This window comes from Rhamphochromis longiceps, linkage group LG11 (genome assembly GCF_057381845.1).
Source record: "Rhamphochromis longiceps isolate RC_006_pf linkage group LG11, R_longiceps_female_GT1.1, whole genome shotgun sequence".
NCBI classification, from domain to species: domain Eukaryota; kingdom Metazoa; phylum Chordata; class Actinopteri; order Cichliformes; family Cichlidae; genus Rhamphochromis; species Rhamphochromis longiceps.
The window spans coordinates 28,535,264-28,556,660 of record NC_140567.1 but is presented as its reverse complement, the minus strand read 5'-3'; the positions used below and the strand labels follow the sequence as shown (position 1 = coordinate 28,556,660).

At 39.6% G+C, this 21,397-nt stretch overlaps 3 protein-coding genes across 3 annotated transcripts; 2 read left to right on the top strand and 1 right to left on the bottom strand.

Moving 5' to 3' along the window:
• Nucleotides 1-4,274: 4,274 nt before the first annotated feature.
• Nucleotides 4,275-15,164, top strand: gnl2 (G protein nucleolar 2). The gene is made up of 16 exons (XM_085423486.1): nt 4,275-4,491; nt 5,119-5,203; nt 5,303-5,397; nt 5,602-5,741; nt 8,414-8,598; nt 8,709-8,775; nt 8,856-9,014; nt 9,112-9,225; nt 10,828-10,956; nt 11,604-11,708; nt 12,145-12,303; nt 13,113-13,220; nt 13,314-13,795; nt 14,169-14,251; nt 14,486-14,565; nt 14,722-15,164. The coding sequence occupies exons 1-16, from the start codon at nt 4,428-4,430 to the stop codon at nt 14,857-14,859; spliced, it is 2,193 nt and encodes a 730-aa protein (XP_085279612.1). The 5' UTR covers nt 4,275-4,427; the 3' UTR covers nt 14,860-15,164.
• Nucleotides 15,155-17,195, bottom strand: dnali1 (dynein, axonemal, light intermediate chain 1). The gene is made up of 6 exons (XM_085423489.1): nt 16,738-17,195; nt 16,323-16,459; nt 16,085-16,254; nt 15,805-15,983; nt 15,386-15,550; nt 15,155-15,299 (listed from the first exon to the last, which is right to left on the bottom strand). The coding sequence occupies exons 1-6, from the start codon at nt 16,816-16,818 to the stop codon at nt 15,264-15,266; spliced, it is 768 nt and encodes a 255-aa protein (XP_085279615.1). The 5' UTR covers nt 16,819-17,195; the 3' UTR covers nt 15,155-15,263.
• A 133-nt stretch (nt 17,196-17,328) lies between these two features.
• Nucleotides 17,329-19,988, top strand: snip1 (Smad nuclear interacting protein). Its single transcript, XM_085423488.1, has 4 exons — nt 17,329-17,643; nt 17,845-17,971; nt 18,326-18,867; nt 19,058-19,988. Exons 1-4 carry the CDS (start codon nt 17,435-17,437, stop codon nt 19,308-19,310), a joined length of 1,131 nt encoding a protein of 376 aa, XP_085279614.1. The 5' UTR covers nt 17,329-17,434; the 3' UTR covers nt 19,311-19,988.
• The last annotated feature ends 1,409 nt before the right edge of the window (nt 19,989-21,397 follow it).

Genomic DNA, 21,397 nt, shown 5'->3' with positions numbered 1-21,397 from the left:
TGTGTGTGTGTGTGTGTGTGTGTGTGTGTGTGTGTATATATATATATATATAACATTCTGTAACTGTAACTTCTGTCGGTGCTGTGCTTTTTTGGAAATCGAATTTCCCAGAGGACCCACCCGAGGGATTAATAAAGTTCTATCTTATCTCTTATCTTATCTTAAAGCATTTAAGTTTCAAAATAGAACAAACGAAACAGACTACTAAATTGTCAATTCCACTTAGAAACAAAATATTAATTCTAAAAATAAATCTTAGTTTGTTTTACAGAACAGACAAAACTGACTAACTTTTGTCAATATCAAATAAACTGAGAACTAAAAGGAAATTCTCAATCTCTCCTTGTTGTATAGCTTAGCTTTTCAAACAGTTTTAACAGTTACTTTAGTCTGACAAAAGCCGAATGACGAATTAGCGCTTCCAGTCAGAGACTGAGGCTACGTCCACACGTACACGGGTATTTTTGAAAACGGAGATTTTCCGTTTTCGTTTTTAAAAATAATCCCGTCCACACATAAAGGCAGCTACGCTGCTATGAACATGCCAAAGCAGCAGGTGGAGCTAGATTCCTAACCGTGCAGAAATGTTGGCCAATCAGAAGTCTAGAAGCCTCGGTGGGAAAAAGTAAACAAAGCTGAGGCATAGAAGCAGAACCGAGTCGTATGTGTGGAGGGACAGTAACTGTGTGTATATGTAAGCATTTAAACACTGCAGAGAGTAGAATTAACAGTAACAGTGTTGTAGACGTCAAAAAATGCGCACACCTTTGACGCTGCGTTTTCTCCATTGTTCTAGTCCACACGTAAATGCAAAAACTGAGTTTTTAAAAATCTTCGTTTTCAGTGACCAAAAACGCCGTTTACGTGTGGACGAAAGGTGCAAACGCATAGAAAGATCTGCGTTTTCAAAAATACCCGGGTACGTGTGGACGTAGCCTGAGCATGCACCAGTTTATTGTATTTCCAGACTTGCTTTCGGCACAATTTACAGTGCACGCTACTCTGTTTTTTGTCAGACTTGAAATAGCCGAAATACCTTCACACTACGGAACTTCTATGGCTCTTCCGTTCAACAATCTCTCCGGCATTGGAACCATCATCTGTTTTCTCTTCGGTAACCTTCGGTCACGCTCGGTTGATTTTTCTAGTCGGCACACTCATTTCCTCCATTACCCGGGCGGTACGGTGGCTGGCTGCTTCCCAAACGGCTTGGCACTTGTGCTGTACGTAACAAGTCACGTGACGTGACGCTGCGGCTGTGATTGGTTCGGCTCTGCGCTACTTAATTTGGATTGGCTGGGGGTTTTTTTGTTTGTTTTTTTGTTTTTTAAGAGGACAAGAGCGGCGAGGTCTATCGCGATAGTTGAATTTTTCTATCGAGAAAAAGTTATATCGCGATACATATCGTTATCGTTCTATCGCCCAGCTCTAGTTTCAACGTAACTTTATTCTTTCATGAGTTATTTACAAGTTTCTCACCACTTATAAAATGTGTTCAATGTGCTGCCCATTGTGTTGGATTGTCAATGCAACCCTCTTCTCCCACTCTTCACACACTAATCGCAACACCGCAGGAGAAATGCCAGCACAGGCATCCAGTATCCGTAGTTTCAGGTGCTGCACATCTCGTATCTTCACACCATAGACAATTGCCTTCAGATGACCCCAAAGATAAAAGTCTAAGGGGGTCAGATCGGGAGACCTTGGGGGCCATTCAACTGGCTCACGATGACCAATCCACTTTCCAGGAAACTGTTCATCTAGGAATGCTCGGACCTGGCACCCATAATGTGGTGGCGCACCATCTTGCTGGAAAAACTCAGGGAACGTGCCAGCTTCAGTGCATAAAGAGGGAAACACATCATCATATAGCAATTTCAAATATCCAGTGGCCTTGAGGTTTCCATTGATGAAGAATGGACCCACTATGGTTGTACCCCATATACCACACCAAACCATCACTTTTGTTGTTCCAACAGTCTTGGAGGGATCCATCCAATGTGGGTTAGTGTCAGACCAATAGCGGTGGTTTTGTTTGTTAACTTCACCATTCACATAAAAGTTTGCCTCATCACTGAACAAAATCTTCTGCGTGAACTGAGGGTCCTGTTCCAGTTTTTGTTTTGCCCATTCTGCAAATTCTGTGTGCCGATCTGGGTCATCCTCGTTGAGATGCTGCAGTAGCTGGAGTTTGTATGGGTGCCATTTGTGAGTAGCTAATATCCGCTGAATGCATGTTCGACTTAATGCCACTCTCCAGTGACATGAGGCGAGTGCTACGCTGTGGGCTCTTGCTGAATGAAGCTAGGACAGCCACTGATGTTTCTTCATTAGTGACAGTTTTCTTGCGTCCACATTTTGGCAAATCCAACACTGAACCAGTTTCACGAAACTTAGCAAGCAGTTTGCTAACTGTAGCATTGGAGATGGGTGGTCTCGTAGGGTGTCTTGCATTGAAATCTGCTGCAATGACCCGGTTACTGCGTTCACCAGATATCAACACAATTTCGATCCGCTCCTCACGTGTTAACCTCTTCGACATGTCAATGGCTGTGAACAAAGAGAAACTTGTAAATAACTCATGAAAGAATAAAGTTACGTTGAAACCAAGCACACCATTGTTTTTCTTGTGACATTACCAATAAGTTTGATGTGTCACATGGCCCTCTTCCTATTGAAAAAACAAAAGTTGTATCCAAGATGGCCGACTTCTAAATGGCCACCATGGTCACCACCCATCTTGAGGAGTTTGCCCCCTCACATATACTAATGTGCCACAAACAGGACTTTAATATCACCAACCATTCCCATGTTATTACGCTGTATCCATATAAATGGCCCACCCTGTACTTCAACAGACGCCCTCTGCAGGTAGACAGTTAGTAGCTGTCCACGGACTGACAACGCGTTACCACCGCAGAACCATAATTTCCCTCCAGGCTTTACTTACAGCCAATGGCTGTGTCCCAATTCAGGGTCTGCACGCTTCAAGTACGCATTTTAAGTGTGATTACGTCACCGCCACGCGACGACGGCTGTCCCAATTCGAAGTGTACTTCAAATGCATACTCCAAATGCGCCGTCGATTTCCCCAAATATCAAGCGTGGTCCGTGCACGCTTCGTGGTCCCATATATCCCACAATTCACAGCGCGGCGGTGGGTGTGGATAATTTTGCCGCAAAATACGGCAGAAGGGAGCGGCCGAAGAGTGAACTGTAAGTACTCAATATGACGTCACTTATTTATGTGCGAATGTTTAATAATGAAGAACATTAAAACATTGCTGTTGGCCACATGTCGGCAAAGTTATGTGACATTAGTGATGTTTGTACTTTCAGCCTCTACACACACACACACACACACACACACATATATATATATATGTATATATATATATATATATATATATATATATATATATATATATATATATATATATATATATATATATATATATATATAAAACACCCAGCACGCCCCTGCGGGCGGTTTATCCTTCAAGCTCGGGTCCTCTACCAGAGGCCTGGGAGCTTGAGGGTCCTGCGCAGTATCTTAGCTGTTCCCAGGACTGCGCTCTTCTGGACAGAGATCTCCGATGTTATTCCCGGGATCTGCTGGAGCCACTCGCCTAGCTTATATATATATATATATATATATATATATATATATATATATATATATATATATATATATATATATATATATATATATATATATATATAAGATAAGATAAGATAACCTTTATTAGTCCCACACGTGGGAAATTTGTTTTATATATATATATATATATCTGACAATACTATAATATTGGCCATATTATATTTACATTACCACAGTGAGATGACTTTAGTCTCATGAACAACAAGAGCTAATTGTTATTTACTAACTACTCTTGAACTGACTGTTCAGTACAGAAATGAAGCCCAACAATCATGTTTTACAGTCCCGTAGTCTCAGCCTCAGATACTCAACTAATCAAAGTTATGTCATGACAAAAATGAATGACCAAATGACCAACAAAACATTTTTCTCCTTCATTTATGTCATACTATCTCGCGTTTCTCGCGGTTAGTATCATGGTTGCTAGGCAACCTGAACAGCGCGACGAAGGCCAGACCGTCCCATTTCACAAGACTCTCACTTCCGCACTTCTCGTACTTATAGTACGCACCGTACGTAGTACGCGTAGTGCGCGTACTTCAAGCGTGCAGACCCTGAATTGGGACACAGCCTAAGTACGCACGCAGGAGCTTTCTGATTGGTTCTCACCTCCGTCGCTCTATTGATGATGTCCTTCCTGTTCACCCTAAGAACACGTGTAGGGTGTACATTTTCGAGCTGAGGGGAATAACGGCAACAAAACATCGCCGTTCAGACACCTTCGTATTTTTTTTCTGTGGAAGGCTTTACCGAGTAAGAGGGCAACATGGTGAAGACACGGTACAAGGGGAAAAGCTCAATAAACCCCTCAACATCCAGCAGCAACCCCGGTGAGCTAACTCTCCCATTAGCCAAACTGCTTGTTTACAGCTAATGCTAATTGTTGCTAGTCATTGTCAGAGAAAGTCATATTTGCGTTATTTTAGATAATAATAGCGTTGCGTATCAAAATAAGACTTCACAGCGGTGTGATGAATCTAAAACTTAACTTACACTGTTGCGTACTGTAGGAAGATATAGCCTTTTAAGTTTTGTCGTGTCAAACACCTGTTTTATGAAAGTTAAACATATTTACGGTAAAATCTGAGCTGCAATCTTGGGGTGGAAAATGATGCTCCTTTAAAAATGAACGTGTACGGTGTGTCTGGTTAGTAGTCATAACTAGCAATGCAGTATATCTTGATAGGAATTATAAAGTTACGTGTTTGTATAAGCTGTTAACAGCACTATACCGGCACCTTACACTGAAACCCAGTCATTTGTTCAGCACATTTAAAACTGTTTAAGGTAATAAAACATGAATGTTGTTGCACGGTCCTTAAAAAAAAATCAGAGGCCTTAGTTGATTATAAATATGGTATTTCCCTTGCAATAAATTGACTAACAAGTAAGTGCATTGTAATAACATGTGGGTTTCGTTAATGAGCCGTTAAAGTAAACATAAATTTATTCGACAGATCGAGCCAAAGGTGCTGGTGGAAACAACATGAGGGACCGAGCCACTATCAAGCGCCTGAATATGTACAGACAAAAACAAAGATGGTAAGCAAATATTTTTCTTTTCTTTTTTATTGATATAGTTTACTGTTACAATGTAACGTAAGTGATGTGTCAAGAATTAAAGAGATCTTTTGTCCACAGTGATAGCCGTGGAAAAGTCGTCAAACCTTTACAGTACCAGTCCACAGTAGCTCCGGGAACTGTTGCCAGAGTTGAACCTAACATCAAATGGTTTGGTGAGAAATGTCTTTACTGTTGTGTATGTTATAGTGTATACTGTAAATTAATTAAATTGGAGGTAATACCATTTGCTCATATGTTGCTCTTGTTTGAAATATTGTCAGTTGAATTTGTAAAAATAAAATGTTCACTACAATAATACCATATCATTTTTATTCTTATTATATGACTATCCCATATTTCTATACTCTGTATTTAAGCAAATACCCGTGTGATCAAGCAGTCATCCCTCCAGAAATTCCAGGAGGAGATGGAGGCAGTAAAGAAGGATCCATATCGTGTGGTGATGAGACAAAGCAAATTGCCTATGTCCCTTTTGCACGATAGAGTCAAAGCCCATGTGAGTATAAAGGCTTTAAAGCTTATTCTTGTAAGATTTTTATTATATATGTATGTATTGTTATGAACAGTCACCACCAACACACTGAAATTAAAATGAAGCAGTTGAGATGTGTTTGAATTGCAGAGGTGACATCTTAATTCAAGGAGTTTAACAAAAAATATTGAATTTGTTGTTTAGGAATTACATGTATTTTTATCCATAGTCTTCCATTTTCAGAGGCTCAGAAAAAATAAATAATAATAACTGGATGTGAAACGCTGTCAGGTATAGACCTAACTGTATAATTAAAATGCAAACCTTGGGATCTAAACATGATAACAAAATAATAGCAAAACAACAAATTGTGCCAACAAGGGTAAAAAACAAAAACAAGAGATTTAAAAGAGGACACACAGTTTGCTTGCCTGAGATGTCTAACCATGGCATTACTGGGCGTAGGGACCCAGACAACAAAGGCCAACTACTGCAGTAAGAAAACACAAGTAAGCCTTCCAGGATCTCTAACAGCAGCACATGGGGAGTTAGGTGGTTCCAGCTGTGGTGTGGAGGCGAGTCTTTATCGGCTACCTCAGAATTTTAATAAAGGTCAGCAAGGATGGATGTAATATATCACTTTTCCAAGTATGTGTTAATAGCCTGGCAAAATAAAGTGCATTGCATTGATAACAGTATAATGGCAGCATTTATTAAGCTTGCTTTCTCAGAGTTTTACAGGCAACTTCTTAATTGCCTCTTGGGGGTGAATAAAGTCTTCTGATTCTGATTCTGAAACTGCAGATGCCAGGGAGTGTACTTCATCTGACACTGCTTTCTATTTCCGTGTGGATGGAGTGTACCTGAAAGTCGGCACAGAGCCTGTGACAAAATTAATGTTTAAAGAACAAGGCCGCAGAAGAAAGGAATAACTTAATATTAGATAGCTGTCTTTGCAAGTAAGGCTGTTTGGTCAGCTGAGAATGTAAGGAGTCTAAAAATAACTTAGACATTGCATTATTTCAAACATTAATAAGCAACGCACCCTCAATAAAAGAGAAACTAATAATGTGGTTCGTGCTGAGGCTAAAAGTTTCCATGGATTTGAAGTAAATCAGCTGCAGGGTATTTTGGGGTATCCTATTTTTATTTCAGCGAAGCAAACAGACATCAAAGGTAAAGGGCTACATGTGGGGGGGGGGAAATCAACCGAAACTGCTCTAGCAAACACACTTCTTCACGTTACTTTATAAGATGTTGTGGTCTGGTGTATCTTCTGATACAGTAGCTGACTGGGGCAGTCGTAGTGATGCATAGTAAAAACGGGATTTAACCCCCCCCCCCCCCCAAGAAGAAATAAATAAATAAAAATAAAATCAAAGATTATGTTATTAATAAATAAAGTATGTGATTTAAAGTGTTCTGTAAGCTTAAATATAAATAGCTCTTTGCACATGGGTCTAAACTTGCTTACGACAGTGGGATTAAGAGAGTGATTCTTTTAAAGGGGTTAACAAGTGGCATGTTTAAAATTTGAGTAGGAAATAACCAGTAAGTGGAATGCGTTTAATAATGACTAAAGTAAGTAATGCAGATAAAGATCATAGCTATTTTCGTCTGTGTGAGTAAACTCTTTCTTGAGGCTTCATGAGGTGAGACGAATAAGAGGACTCACTTTAATCCTCATACAATTTTTCCTCTGCCCTACTGTGAACCTGAATGTACTGGCTTACGCTAGGCATGAGAGAGCTGCCTTCATCCAGACTTGGATTTTTTTTCCCTTCAACATAACCAACACAGTTCTAAATAAAATCCAGTTCTTGTTCTTGTGCCATGTGCTATAGTCCCTCATGAAGTTGAGGCATTTCTTAGAGTGTGAAAGAGTTCAAAATAATCTCTTAATTCATCACCGGGTTACCAGAAGATGACCTTTTATTATTTTTATTAATATTACAATTATGTAACTAAATGGCACAGAAGTGCTAGTAAAGTATGAAAGTGCTCTGTAATCTTAATGTATGATCACTGAATGACCAGTGGAATGATATTGCTCCAAAAGGCAGACAAATTAAGCAAGAGCCAGTGGTTCAGTCAGAAAAATGTGTTTTCAAACAACCAGAGTGCTTTGTAGGACCTCTTGGCAGATAGTTGAGGTGACCTGAGGCTGTAAACAGTGTTGTTTCTGACTAACCTGCTCCTCCACCCCTCGTGGCAGTTTTGCAATAGAGGTATGGCGTGTGTTTTAAGATCGCTGGAACACTTAATCAGCACTGGCATAGTCTTTGCTGTTTCACTGGCTTTGTCGCATATTTGGGTGTTCTGTTTAATATATTCATTTATTGTGTGTTTCTGACTGAAACTGTTGGAGAGCTGTTTGTGACTGTATCACAAACTGTGTTTTAACATTGGAAAAAAAAGAGCTTTATGTTTCCTCTCTGCTTAAATACAGCATGATAATGTTAAATTTAAATGGATTTTGCAGTCCAGCTTCAACATCTGGATCCTTTAAGTGTGTTGTTCATGCTGGAAAGAACAAAGTCCAAACTTAATAAAACCACAGTCATAATTCTATCTGATTTTGTAAATAAATGATATAAGGTCCTGCTGTAAGTATATTGCTGGCAGAGCTATTCACTGTTAATATAAAAACTTTTTTTTTTTTTATCACAAAATGTTCTATCTTTCTATAATTGCAGAACTCTAAGGTTCACATTCTAGACACGGAGGGTTTTGAGAACACTTTTGGACCTAAGGCTCAAAGGAAGAGGCCCAGTCTTGTTGTGGGCGATGTCAAGGACCTTGTAGAGCAAGCTGAGGCCTCAGCCCTAAGTTATAATGCAGAAAATGACAAAGACCTGGTTACCGAGGACACAGGGGTCCGGTAAGAATTTTCTTTTTGTTTCTTCTTTCTTTGTTTTTTTTGTTTTTAAATGCATTTTTAAATGCATTTAAAGTGTCGTTAAATCCCTGCTACTTTTTTATTCACTAAAGGGCGGAAGCACGTGAGGAGATTTTCAAAAAGGGTCAGTCCAAGAGAATCTGGGGAGAACTTTACAAGGTATCGTCTCCACCTTGTGTAGTATGTTAGTGCAGTAAAGTGTTGTGTGGTCATTCTCGAGTCCTCTTTTATTTTTACAGGTGATTGACTCATCTGATGTCATCATCCAAGTGCTGGATGCCCGAGATCCTATGGGAACACGGTCTAAGAGCATTGAAACGTATCTAAAGAAAGAGAAATCCTGGAAACATCTGATCTTTGTTCTAAACAAGTGTGACCTTGTGCCCACCTGGGTCACGGTAAGATATTTACAGCACACCCCCCTGGTTTCCTGTATTACTGGTTGTAGTTGCTTTTCTTAGTATTAAACTTGGTCTCTGCTCATTGTTAAACCAGAAACGTTGGGTGGCTGTTCTGTCTCAAGAATATCCCACTTTGGCTTTCCACGCCAGCCTCACAAACTCATTTGGTAAGGGCTCTCTCATCCAGCTGCTCAGGCAGTTTGGCAAGGTAAGAAATGCTTTTTGTTCGAAATGCAAAAACTTTCACAAATAAAATATTTGAGTTGTTTTATTATATAGAGTTTTAAAAAATACATTTATCATCATGTTGTTGTGCAAGATAATAGATTTGTCAACTGGTAGTAATTTGTAACAACTTAATGTGTATATAGCTGTGAACACAATATCTGATGCTTAATTAGGTTAGCTGGGACACTGTAGGCATTTAATGAGCAGTATTTAATGTGTTAATGTTAGAATCACAAACATTGGAATAAACATATCTGTTTGATGACAAGCTACATTGGTTTGTCAATTGTGCATTATTATTGTTTTGCATCATATTTCCTTTCGATTTTTAAACACTTTACTAAACTGTAAAATATGCTTTTAGGTCTTTAAGTAGTTTACATTGACACAATATATTAATTTAGCTGCAGTAAACCACCACAGTGGAGTTTCAATCAAGCTGTAACTGAAGATTGACAGGCTGTCTGCTTTAAATCAAGGGGTTTACCAAAAGTATTGCATTAACTTTTTATAAATCACATCCATATACAGTCCCCCATTTTCAGAGGCTCAAATGTAATTGGCTAATTGACTGAAAGGTAGTTTCATGGTTAGGTGAGTCCCGTTCCTTTGTTATTCCATGACAAATTAAACAGATAACTTATTCGGATCATTTACAACAAGGTACAAACCACTGGTTACAAACATTAAAAGGGCAGGTTAGACCATATCAGAGGACATGTGAAAGAGTCTCCGCAGTTCTGGAAAACAAATCACTGAAAACCGAGATGAACTTTTATCAGAGTAATGGATAGAGAAAAGTATAGAGAAGGAGAGAAACAGCGCATGAGCTGATTAATCCCACATTATATTTCAAACATAGTAGAAGCAATGTCATAACATAGACATGTATGGCTGCCAGTGGACATGGACCACTTGTGTTTACTGATGGTGTGACTGCTGATATAAGTAGCAAAATGAATTTGCACTTCACTGCGCAAATGGATAATGATCCAAAACATACTGCAAAAGAAACCCAAGAGATTCTCAAGGCAAATCAATGGAATATTCTTCACTGGCCAAGACAGTCACCTGATCTCAACCCAACATGAACATGCTTTTGAGTTACAGAAGACAAAACTGAAGCTGTTTTTCAAAAGAGGGCAGCAGCTGAAGACAGCTGCAGTAAAGGCCTGGTACACCATGTGAAAGAAGGACATGCAGCATCTGGTGATGTCCATTAGTTCTAGACTTCAGGCTGTCTTTCTGAGGTTACTTTTCAGCTTCTGAAAATGGGGAACTGTGTATAAAAATGGCAGTAATTCCTGAACATTTAATTCGGTGCATTTTTGTTAAACCACTTGAATTAAAGCTGAAATGAAGCACCACTGTGGTGGTCTACAGAGGCTAAACTACAAAGAATGCTTCATTGTCCCAAAACTGTGCTGTGTTCCACACAGTTACAACCATAACATTAGATTATGTATTGCCCTGACTGCCCTGGCAGCATACTTGAGAAAAGCTTGAAAGAGACAACAGAGGAATTACATCCCTTCAAAGAGGACAGACAAAGACTTCCTGACTTTATTTTTCCCTCACGCAGCTCCACACAGACAAAAAACAAATAAGTGTGGGTTTCATCGGATATCCAAATGTTGGAAAAAGCTCGATCATCAACACTCTGAGGTCAAAGAAGGTTTGCAATGTTGCACCCCTCGCTGGAGAAACGAAGGTAAAATCAATGTATCGTATTAACTATACAGTAGTTAGGTTCACATGATTATATTTTGGGTTTAGTCAAAGTCCCGTTGCTGCTTAATGTTGATGGCTTCAATAACAGAAGCAGTCTACCCTCTGTTTTTAAAAATATAACTGAAAAACTAAGTGGAGAGTAAAAGAGTAAAAACAACCATTTTTTATCCTTCATTTCCTCTCTCTTCATCTGTTTATCCTTTTTGGAAACAAATGAAGGGTTGAAACCTTGGCGTACAAAGACCGGTCAAGGGGAAAGTCAGGGGAAAATGGCTTTACGTTTAGAGCCAAAATTGTAAGCTTGGACTGTAACTGAGCAGTTTTTCTGCACACCTATCCAGTGACTCTCATAGGCCTGTGGCCAGCAGTGCTTTATTTCCCACCTTGTGTTTTATTCTCAGCACATACTCAGCAATTACGAAAGCCAAACAAGGTTATGATCCGTAGCACTTTCATAGATCACGTACATTTTGCTTTCCCACTTATAATTCTTTCAGCAGTTTTTCCTTGTTTTAAGATTTTATATCAAATGATACCAACAAGGTGAAATGTGTTTCTCATCGTTTGTGAAACAGAATTTCATGGACCACACATACAGCGTTAATCTTTCTCTCTCTTTTGTTTAAGGTGTGGCAGTACATCACTTTGATGAGGCGCATCTTCCTCATTGACTGCCCTGGTGTTGTCTACCCCTCAGAAGACAGTGAATCTGATATTGTTTTGAAAGGAGTAGTAAGTCTGTTTTTTAAAGTTTATTCCAATTGATTTTTTTTTTTTATTAATTAATTTGAGTTTTTTTAATGTCTGCCACTGCAGTATAATAAGAAGGGTGAATTTATTTGGACTTCCCATAAAACTAGGAAAAACAATAACATCTGAAAATCTAAGCACAGATCCGAGAAATGGTGTCCTGGTAACTTAGTATAATTCACCGAACTGTTAATGTTGTATTTTTAACAGTCTCGAGGATTCGGGGAATAACGAACTGAGACTTTAAAGTGGTTTGGGCTTCATAATACTAATACCCAACTGTTTTTAAAAATGTCTTTATCTGCTCTATTTCTGATCCTCGGGATCCTTGTGGGGCATCCGAGGTTCAGCATTTCACCCTTAAAGTCAGCGTTCACGTCTTAAAGTACTCATCTTTTTCTTTCCCCTTTTTGCAAAGGTTCAAGTGGAAAAGATCAAGAACCCAGAGGAGCACATCGGTGCAGTACTGGAGCGGGCCAAACCAGAATACATTCAGAAGACCTACCGCATCCCTACTTGGAACTGTGCTGATGACTTTCTTGAGAAACTGGCGTTTCGCACAGGGAAACTTTTGAAGGTTCATTTTCTTATTTAGAGGCTATACTTGAAAACTGCTTTGTATATTTTTTCCAAACATTTGCTTTATAAGTTCTGATGATATAAAAAATATATAATTTTATAGCTACAATGGAGCATTTTAACTCATTGTATGTGTAAGAGGTAATGGTTAAGGTTTATTTTTCAGCTTGGGTATTTATTGTGCTGTTTTTCTAGAAACAAGTGTTTTAATGCCTCTGTGTAGTTTTGTGGGGAAGTTAATGACTGCTGACTTTGCTGCAAAAGCAGGTTTTACAAACATTTTTCCCCTTAAAGTTGTGTTCCTACCAACTTCATTGTTGCACATTTCTCCCATGTATTTGAATTTAGGACTCTCCTTGAGCCTTATTTCTCTCTAAAAATGCTGTACTGTCTTGACATTTTCTCTGAAATATGGCGTAGGCAGAAATCTAGAGAAGGCAGGACTGAAACAAAAACAGCCCTCCCCCCCTGAAGAGCTTGGGTCTTATGTATGTGCTGTGTATGCATTTAAAAAAGTTACATTCACTTCATTCTCCACATAGGACACGATGAGCTCTTATTTACCAGATGGAAACTCTCTGCTTAACTGATTGTACCGCCAAACTTTCTTTCTGCTTGGACTCTCTCCTTTCACTGCCAAATGTTTAAGTCTGAAAATAGAGTCCAGAAGAGCTGCAGGGCTACAGCTGCCTCTGAAACACTAGATATATATATATTTTTTAAATGTATTTATTTATTGCTGCCTACTTCAGCTTTAAATCACTAAGTCTTAAGATGTCTTAGCAATCTCTTCTTGTTTTTGTACAGGGCGGTGAGCCAGATCTCGCCACAGTCTCTAAAATGGTATTGAATGACTGGCAGAGAGGACGTATCCCCTTCTTTGTGAAACCCCCTGGACCTGAAGGAGATCAAGAGGTAAGATTACACTGAATTTCTCTCTAGGGCTTTTTAAGCGCACCAAACTGTGCCCTCAGTGTAAACCTGTTTTTATTGCTGTGTTTTCGCTAGGATGAGAAGCCACTGCCAGTTGCAGGACCGTCGGAGGTAGTAGAGCATGTGCAGAAGGAACAACCAGACAATCCGGACGCCATCTCAGAGGAACGTGAGGAAGAACAGCAGAGACAGAAGGAACAGGTCCAGAAGATTCTGGCTAATGTCAGACAAAACTTTGGCAAAATCAGTGTGGCTCCAGAGTTCAGCGAGGAAGACTTAGTTCCCATGGACATGCCTGATCTGGACATGTCAGATTTTTCTGGCTCTGATGGTGAGGAAGATGAGGGCACAGAGGAAAACGAAGGCAAAGAGGAAGATGCGACAAGCGTTGAACCAGCTGATGAAGTGACTGACATCTCTGAGCCCACAACCTCTCAGACTGAAAAGACAAACGGCAGCAAGAGTTCACGGGAGGTCATACGTGAGCTGGATGTGAAAATCGCCAAGTACAAGCAGTTTCTGGACCGAGCCAAATCCAATCGCTTCTCTGCAATCCGGTCAGTCTGCTCAAGCCCAAACCTCACTCGCATATTTTCTTTGTCTTGTGTACTGCCACCATTGTGTTTCGTCCAGTAACGTAATGTGAAGTTGTCAGACATAGAGATGCCACGCATTTTAGGTGGTCCGTGCTAACCAGCCTTGAAGCTGCTGATGACTAGCAGTGATCATTTTGATGCCATAACGTTTGTGTCTTTTGTGTTCTTTAATGCTTGTGTTGAATTTCAGCACACACTGAAGAACAAAGTCAAGTAACCGCTGTATAGTTAATCTGAGCCTAATTTAATTACTGTTCATTTCAGCTGACCCCAACAGGGATAAACTGTTTGCCTTGTTTTGTAATGATTTACTTTTTTCCATTTCTTTGGACAGGATACCTAAGGCGCTTTCTGACAAAGTGTTCACAGACATCAAGACTAAACAGTCAGCAGCGACTAAGCAAGCACAGAAGAAAGGTAGTCAGTCAGCTTGTTTGTTATGACTTTGTATGGTTCTGGATGTAAAAATAATTTGGGAAAGGCTTTATCAGATGTGGTTAAGGTCCAATAAACCTTCTGCAGTTCCAACAGAATAATCAATTACTGATATTTATCAACTTGATATTTTGCACAAACTTTAGATTTGAATGGGTACGTCAAGTTAACATTCAGGCAGTGACATCAGATCTGTTCATCTTTCTTTGAATTCAGCTCCAAACCAGAGGGGTAAAAAGAGGAAAGCTGAGGAGGGTGAGGACCTGGCCCAGCCGAACAGACTCACGTCTAAACAGGTATGCGGTGTTTGTTCTCTCTGATGTCAAACAGGCCAGATTTCTCTGGTGAATGTTCTTCTTACTGATGTAACATTGGAAATGAAAAGCTCTGGTCTTTTTTAGAAGAAGATTTCACTTTTTTTCCTCTTCTGTTTCTCTTTTCTTTCTCTACAGAGAAGAGCAATGGATCGTGCTCAGAGGACGAAGAAAGTTGGCGTACGTTATTATGAAACTCACAATGTGAAGAACAAGAACAAAAAAATCCCAGCATCAGGCACAGAAGGTCAAAATACCAAGAAATCGAAGCACTAGACTGGAGTTGAATAAAATAAAACACACATGTAAGAAATCTGTATCTAAATTAGCCTGAAGCTATTTTTATTGGGATAAAAAAAGGTTGGCAGAAGGTGGAACACTAAGGTGGTCTTAATCAACTTGATGCCTTATCTTCATGACTGTTGTAACTTTGTCCCCTCAGTGCAGAACTGTATTTGAATGACATTTCATTCATCATATACAAGTGTACTGCTCTCTTGACGTTCAAGAGCAATGTGCAGTAGTTGTTTGAAGTGTACTTGTTATGCCAGAACAATAAAACATTTGTAAATTACACTAAGTTTTTACTTTAATGTATCATTAAGCAATAAGATGAATTACAAGTGAACACAATCTTGTACAGAGAAATGCCAGCTAAGTGTTTGTTTGTTTTTGTTTTTTTACTTCTTTGGTGCAATTATCTCTTCCAGTTGAGCCTGAAAAGAAAAAAGGGGTGGTTAAGAAATCTTTAGACAACACAATCTACAAGAATTATTCTCTGATATGTAATTGAAAAAGTCACCTTAAGCTGTTGGTTGGTTCTCTTTAGGAACTGGATCTCGTCATCGTGCCTCTTTTCCTCTAGCTGTCGCTTTTCAGCTTCTATCTTCTCAACTGTTTCACATTTAGCCTTCTCTTCATTCAGCGCCTTCTTCAGTTCTTGTTTCTCGTTCTCTAGCTCCAAAATCTGCCCGTATAACAACGCATACGTGTGAGTTTGTTATTGATGCAGGGTCAATCCTGTAAAAAGCACTGCAGCCACTGTCATTGTACAGTAACTGTAAAATAGAGAAATTGTGCTCTCTGCTGGACTCCTAGCTAAATGACAGCTGAACTACATGAGTGGCGAAGTAAGTTTCCCAGCATCTATAAATTGCTTAGTATTAAAAATATATATTGTGACCCTGTATTTGTAACTCATAAGGAACCTGATATCCTTACTCTGTTTTTCATATCAGCTTCGCCCTTCTTAGCCTGCAGTGCCTTTCTCATGCCGTAAGCTATGCTGCTTTCATACACGGTCTGGTAGGCAGCAATGGTCATCTGAATCTCATCTCTGACCAGCCACAATAGCATACCCCTCTCAGCGCAGTTGATGGTTACCTGTCTGAGTAATTCATCTCAAAAGAAAAAGAATGACAAAAAAACTTATGTGATTTATTGTATTTATGTGTATTGATTCTACCTTCTATAATCAGCAACATCTCAGCTTCTTCCTTACCAAAACACTGGGAATAGAGCTCCCTGCGGACAGGGCAGATTCCTGTTTCTTTGGCCTGTCTTTGCTGCAGTTTTGTGTTTAGGAGTTCTTCTAGGTGCAACACATCTGCTCTCGTACAAGGTGTACTGGATACTTTCTGCACCCACAGTTGGTTTCCCTCCATCCACTCCCTGTAAGAGGAAAATTTGTAAAGTTCTGAACTTGCTGAAGAACACGCTATGGATAGAAAAAACTCTACCTGGGTGGGAGGATTGAATTGAGGAGCTCCTCATTTTCCTGCTTAGTAGCCTCAGTAGATGCTGATTTTGGTTTAGGAGGTGGTGGAACAGGTGTAGAGTCAATGGGCTGCTGAGGGCTTACTTTCAAAGGGCGTCCCTGTAGTGACAGATGTTTCATAAACTATCAGACAAACATATTATTACCCTGATTAGATTTTTTTAAATGACTGATACATTTTCGTAAATCTATTATAAAATACACCTTACAGAACCACCTTGTAACTGTGTATGCATGCAAATATATTAGTGGATGTAAGTATAATTGCATTAAGCTTTAATCAGACTCTCGGGATCTTGGATAGCATAACTTTTACATTAATCTCAAATCTATCCCTGAGACTTGTGCCATAAACACGGCTGGCTCGATAAACTCACCTTTGGTGATTTTCTGTCTGTGCTTTTGTTGACCAGAACTGGATTGTCGTATTTCAGCAGCGTGTCAGCTGGAGGAATCATTGTCGTTTACAATAGAGGAATAGAATAAACTTATACAGTAAAACCTGAAACTTCTTGGTCTAGCGTTTAGTTACATAAAGTTCACGCTCATTGTTTGGGTTGTCTTGGCAACAATGTCCGTTACGTTTTAATGTGTGCGAGCGGAATCAGCGCTTAGCTCCAGGAGTACAGGCTAGTGACACTTTTTTTTTTCAAAAATTCTTTTGAGATAAATGCATTTTTATCAGTATTTTAAAAAATCTATTTAAAAGAGCCAAGTGGGATGTTTGTTTGTTTTTTACTTTTACCACCTTGTGTATCTTTTACTTTTACTATGCCTTTTTTGTTTGTTTTGTGTTTACTGGCTGCATCAAGTAAAAGTAATGTGTGTTAAACGAATATGTAAATAATGAAAGAATGTGCCAGCTTTTTCAATACACTAAATATTTAGGCTGTACAGGAAATAAACTGGCCGGCATCTCATGTCGGAACCAACGTGAGACATGGACACTGGCGGAGCTTAATTCTCGGTGAACCTCGGGAAGCGGAAGTGCGTGATCTCGGCGTAACGGGCGAAGTTTGTTACATGCCGAGGCTTTTGTTTTTTTTGTACATACAGTGGTGTGGTTGAAAATGTATGCTTTTTAGGTTATACAACGGTCGATTTGAGAGAATTATTTTAAGCATGGCCAAAGAGAAGCGACACAGGAGAAGAGAAAGTCCGGAGCGTGAAGCCGAAGTAAAGATAAAGCAGGAGAAACTGAGCCCTGCTAGGCCACAGAGATCACGCCGCTCCAGGTCGAGATCCCCCGGCAACTCCAGTCCACAGAGAGGAGGAACGAGTCGGTGTGTGCACTAAAGTTATCATACCACCTTAATTTTGCCACATGTGTCATATTGATCAACTTGACAACCGTGACAGAGTCAGTTTTTTTGAGTATATCGCTGTAGTACTTACTTGGGCTAGCTACAGCCACTAGTTGCATCTCAACGGTGGGAAATGTCGTGTGGACGGTCGCTTAATACTCTCTTGTGTTCTTCATTTAGGTCACCTGCAAGGACGAGGGACCGTTCACCAGGTAGAAGGGGAACCTCTCCCGCCAGAAGAAGCAGCAGATCTCCGAGAAAAAGGAGAAGCCGTAGTCCTCACCACGGGGATGTCAGAGTAAAGCGGGTGATTAGTTTCAAATTATTGGGAAACATTTTGCAATTCAGCAGCACCACTGGAGTATAAAGTGATCTAGGTGGTATAAAGTACTCATCTGGAATTTACCACACAGAAGCTTGTGTAACCCAAGTGCTAGTCAGATAGTACTAACAGTCTGAGGCAGTCTGTTTTCTGTGTAGAGACCCAACATTGGTCTACAGTTGTCCCATTTTTAATGTTTTTCAGAGGCATCTGGCAGTAATGACAATATATGTCAAACAAACTAGAGCCCACTATTCCATACTGAAGGGTAATGCAGTACAACATAATTAACTACTCAAAAATGTAACTGTGTAAGTATTCTGTAAATATATGTCACAGGAACGGGATGAGCATAGAGCTAGCGGCGACGAGAGAAGAAGAAGAAATGAGCAACCAGAGGACAGACGGAGTAGGTGGGAATCTGATAGGCCACGGGAGAGAGAGCGCGGTGGGGAGAGGCATAGGGAGCGAAATGCTCTTGCCTCTCAACAAGCTGAACGACAGCAGCAAGATGAGAGACGCAGGGAAAATCGCCAGCGACGTGAAGAAAACCAAGAGCGAGACTTGGGGAGGTCAGAAGAAGAGGGTGATGAGGCAAGCGCTGCTCCTGCTGTGAAAGAGAAGCCAAACTTTGAACTTTCAGGGGCACTCACAGAAGACACAAACACATTTCGGGGAGTGGTGATCAAGTACAACGAGCCGCCTGAGGCTCGGATTCCGAAGCGCCGATGGCGACTGTACCCTTTCAAGAATGATGAGGCTCTTCCAGTCATGTACATTCACAGACAGAGTGCCTATTTGTTGGGGCGACAGAGAAGAATTGCTGATATCCCGATTGATCACCCATCCTGCTCCAAGCAACATGCAGTATTCCAGTACAGGTAGGAAGAACAGTCATCAGCACATTTTTATTTATTTTTTTACTCTAGTTTTCTTTTTGTTTGAAAAGCATGCTCGATCTGTGGTGATTACTATTTACTATTGTTGTTGTCCAATATGTTGAATGACTCTTTAGTCGTGATCCCCATTTGCAAATAGATCATGTCCACCATTCTGTCTTCATTTCTACAGACTGGTGGAGTTTACGCGGGCAGATGGCACCACGGGCCGGAGGGTAAAGCCTTACATTATTGACCTTGGCTCTGGCAATGGCACTTATCTGAACAACCAGCGTATCGAGCCCCAGCGGTACTATGAACTCAAAGAAAAAGATGTCATAAAATTTGGCTTCAGCAGCCGTGAATACGTGCTGCTTCACGAGTTCTCAGACACAACCGAGGTAGACGCCAAGCAGGAAGAGGAAGACGAGGGCCTTGATGAGTAAATTGTTCCAAAGTACTTGATTGCCGAAGTTCATTCAGGTTAGATAATATCATCATCAAAAACAACAACAGAAAAAGAACTGTTTCTGCAGGGAATGGAGCAATAAGTTTGAACTGGTAAATGCAGGAACTGATTTAAGTAATGGAACAGGATTTGTTGGTGTATATTGTGTAATTACTGATCTCTTGCTTGAACCTGCCACAGCTGTCTCAAGACTTTTTCTCAGGTTGTATAATGTCTATGTGATAAGTGACGGATCTTACATCTCACATTGCTCGCATTACATTAAGATGTGCTCAGTGACAGATAAAGATATCTCACCAATCTATAGTTATATATTCTATATTTTTTTTGCACCACAGCACTTAGTGCAAAGCATAGCTAATTGTCTATGTCCATGCTATATGTGTCAGTGTACATTACATTATTGGAATGTGAACTCTAGATTCATGTTTAAAAAGCATTTTTATTGTCAGAGTAAACATTGCAGTATAAGATGTAAGGATATTTCCTTTTCCTTTTTTTGTCTTTGCTTGTAGTGCAGGAAAAATTATTAACGCTGTTGTGTTCCCTCGCACTACTGGAATCTGTATGCGCCATTCTTATTTTTGCCCATTCATAGAAGTTCATAGTAAATTTTCATTTTTGTACTGTAAATAAATTTTTGAAGAGTTTTATTGGAGCAAACTGGTGTCCGTTTGTTTCATAAAATGTCCCGTTTTAAGGAGGACAATAGGCACCATAATTATTTAACAAGTGGGTAATACAATTTGTTTATGATAATTTAAGCCTTTTAATTACAGTACTCTCTAATAGTCATCATCATTTATTTATATAGCACTTTTAAAACACACCTGGTAGACCAAAGTGTTGTACAATATAAATATAGTAATAGCAAAAACCAGAAATAGCAATAAAATTAATTTAAAAAAAATGTCAGTCACCCACAGACTTAAAAGCCAGGGAATAAAAATAGGCTTTTAATCTGGACTTAAAAACTGGCACTGATGTAGCTTCTCTAATATGGAGAGGAAGGCTATTCCAAAGCATTGGAGCCGCAACCGAGAACGCTTGGTCTCCTCTAAGCTTTAGCTGTGACTTTGGGACTGAAAGCAACAGTTGCTCAGCTGACCGAAGCAAACGAATAGGGACACGAGGCCTCAACAAATCAGACAAATAAACTTGTCCCTGTCCAACCCCTATTAAAAGAGAATTGCAATAATCCAAATGTGAAGTATCCCTTCATTTCTTTATATTGTGCTAGGAAAATGGGTGCAACAATTTACTGAAAGACATGCAAAAAAAAGTACAGTAAGGCAAAAATAGTTTGTACAGTTCTGTACTATTAAAAGTCGATACTTGATAGAACCGCCTTTATTCCCCAGCACAGCAAAATCTCTTGACACTTCTTTAAGCAGTTTTCTAGGCTTCTTGAAAGACTTCCCTAAGTTTTTCTTTGTATGTTGCCTGCCTTTTGTTTGACAACATTGAGGATCTGGCTCTGGGGAGGCCGATCCATGAGTTTGGGGGGGGGTCACAAGTATACTTGTGACATGTGCAATGACAATAAAGTTGAGTTCTATTCAATTCTATTCATTTTTTAAAAAGTACAGCGTACTTACAATGTAAGATGTCGAAATGTTGTTTATTTTTCCGCTAAATAACCAGGAAATTACACTGTACTGCTTGTGCTCTACATAGATTACAGTATATTTTTTTCCTTGTTTCCTGGAAAAAATACTCGTTGCTCCCTTATTCTGCTATACCTATCTTTAAATATTTATTTATAATTACTTTCTAATTTCAAATAAAACACGCTGAAATTCCATTTAATCACGGGGAAATTACGCCCTTGGTAGTGTGCCGTATTATAAAGTGCTACCAAAATGACTGTAGATTTCAGAAATCCTTCTAAAATAAATAAAAGAATCTCATGAATCACTTTGTTATGTTCTGTGCTTTTTTTGTGCTAATAATACATAATATCTGTATAATAAAAAATACCACCTAAACTCACGTGCGCCATACAAATTGAAAGCTGCACACTCCGTCATCTGAAAAGTAAGTCCATGTGGTCTGTTGGTCAAA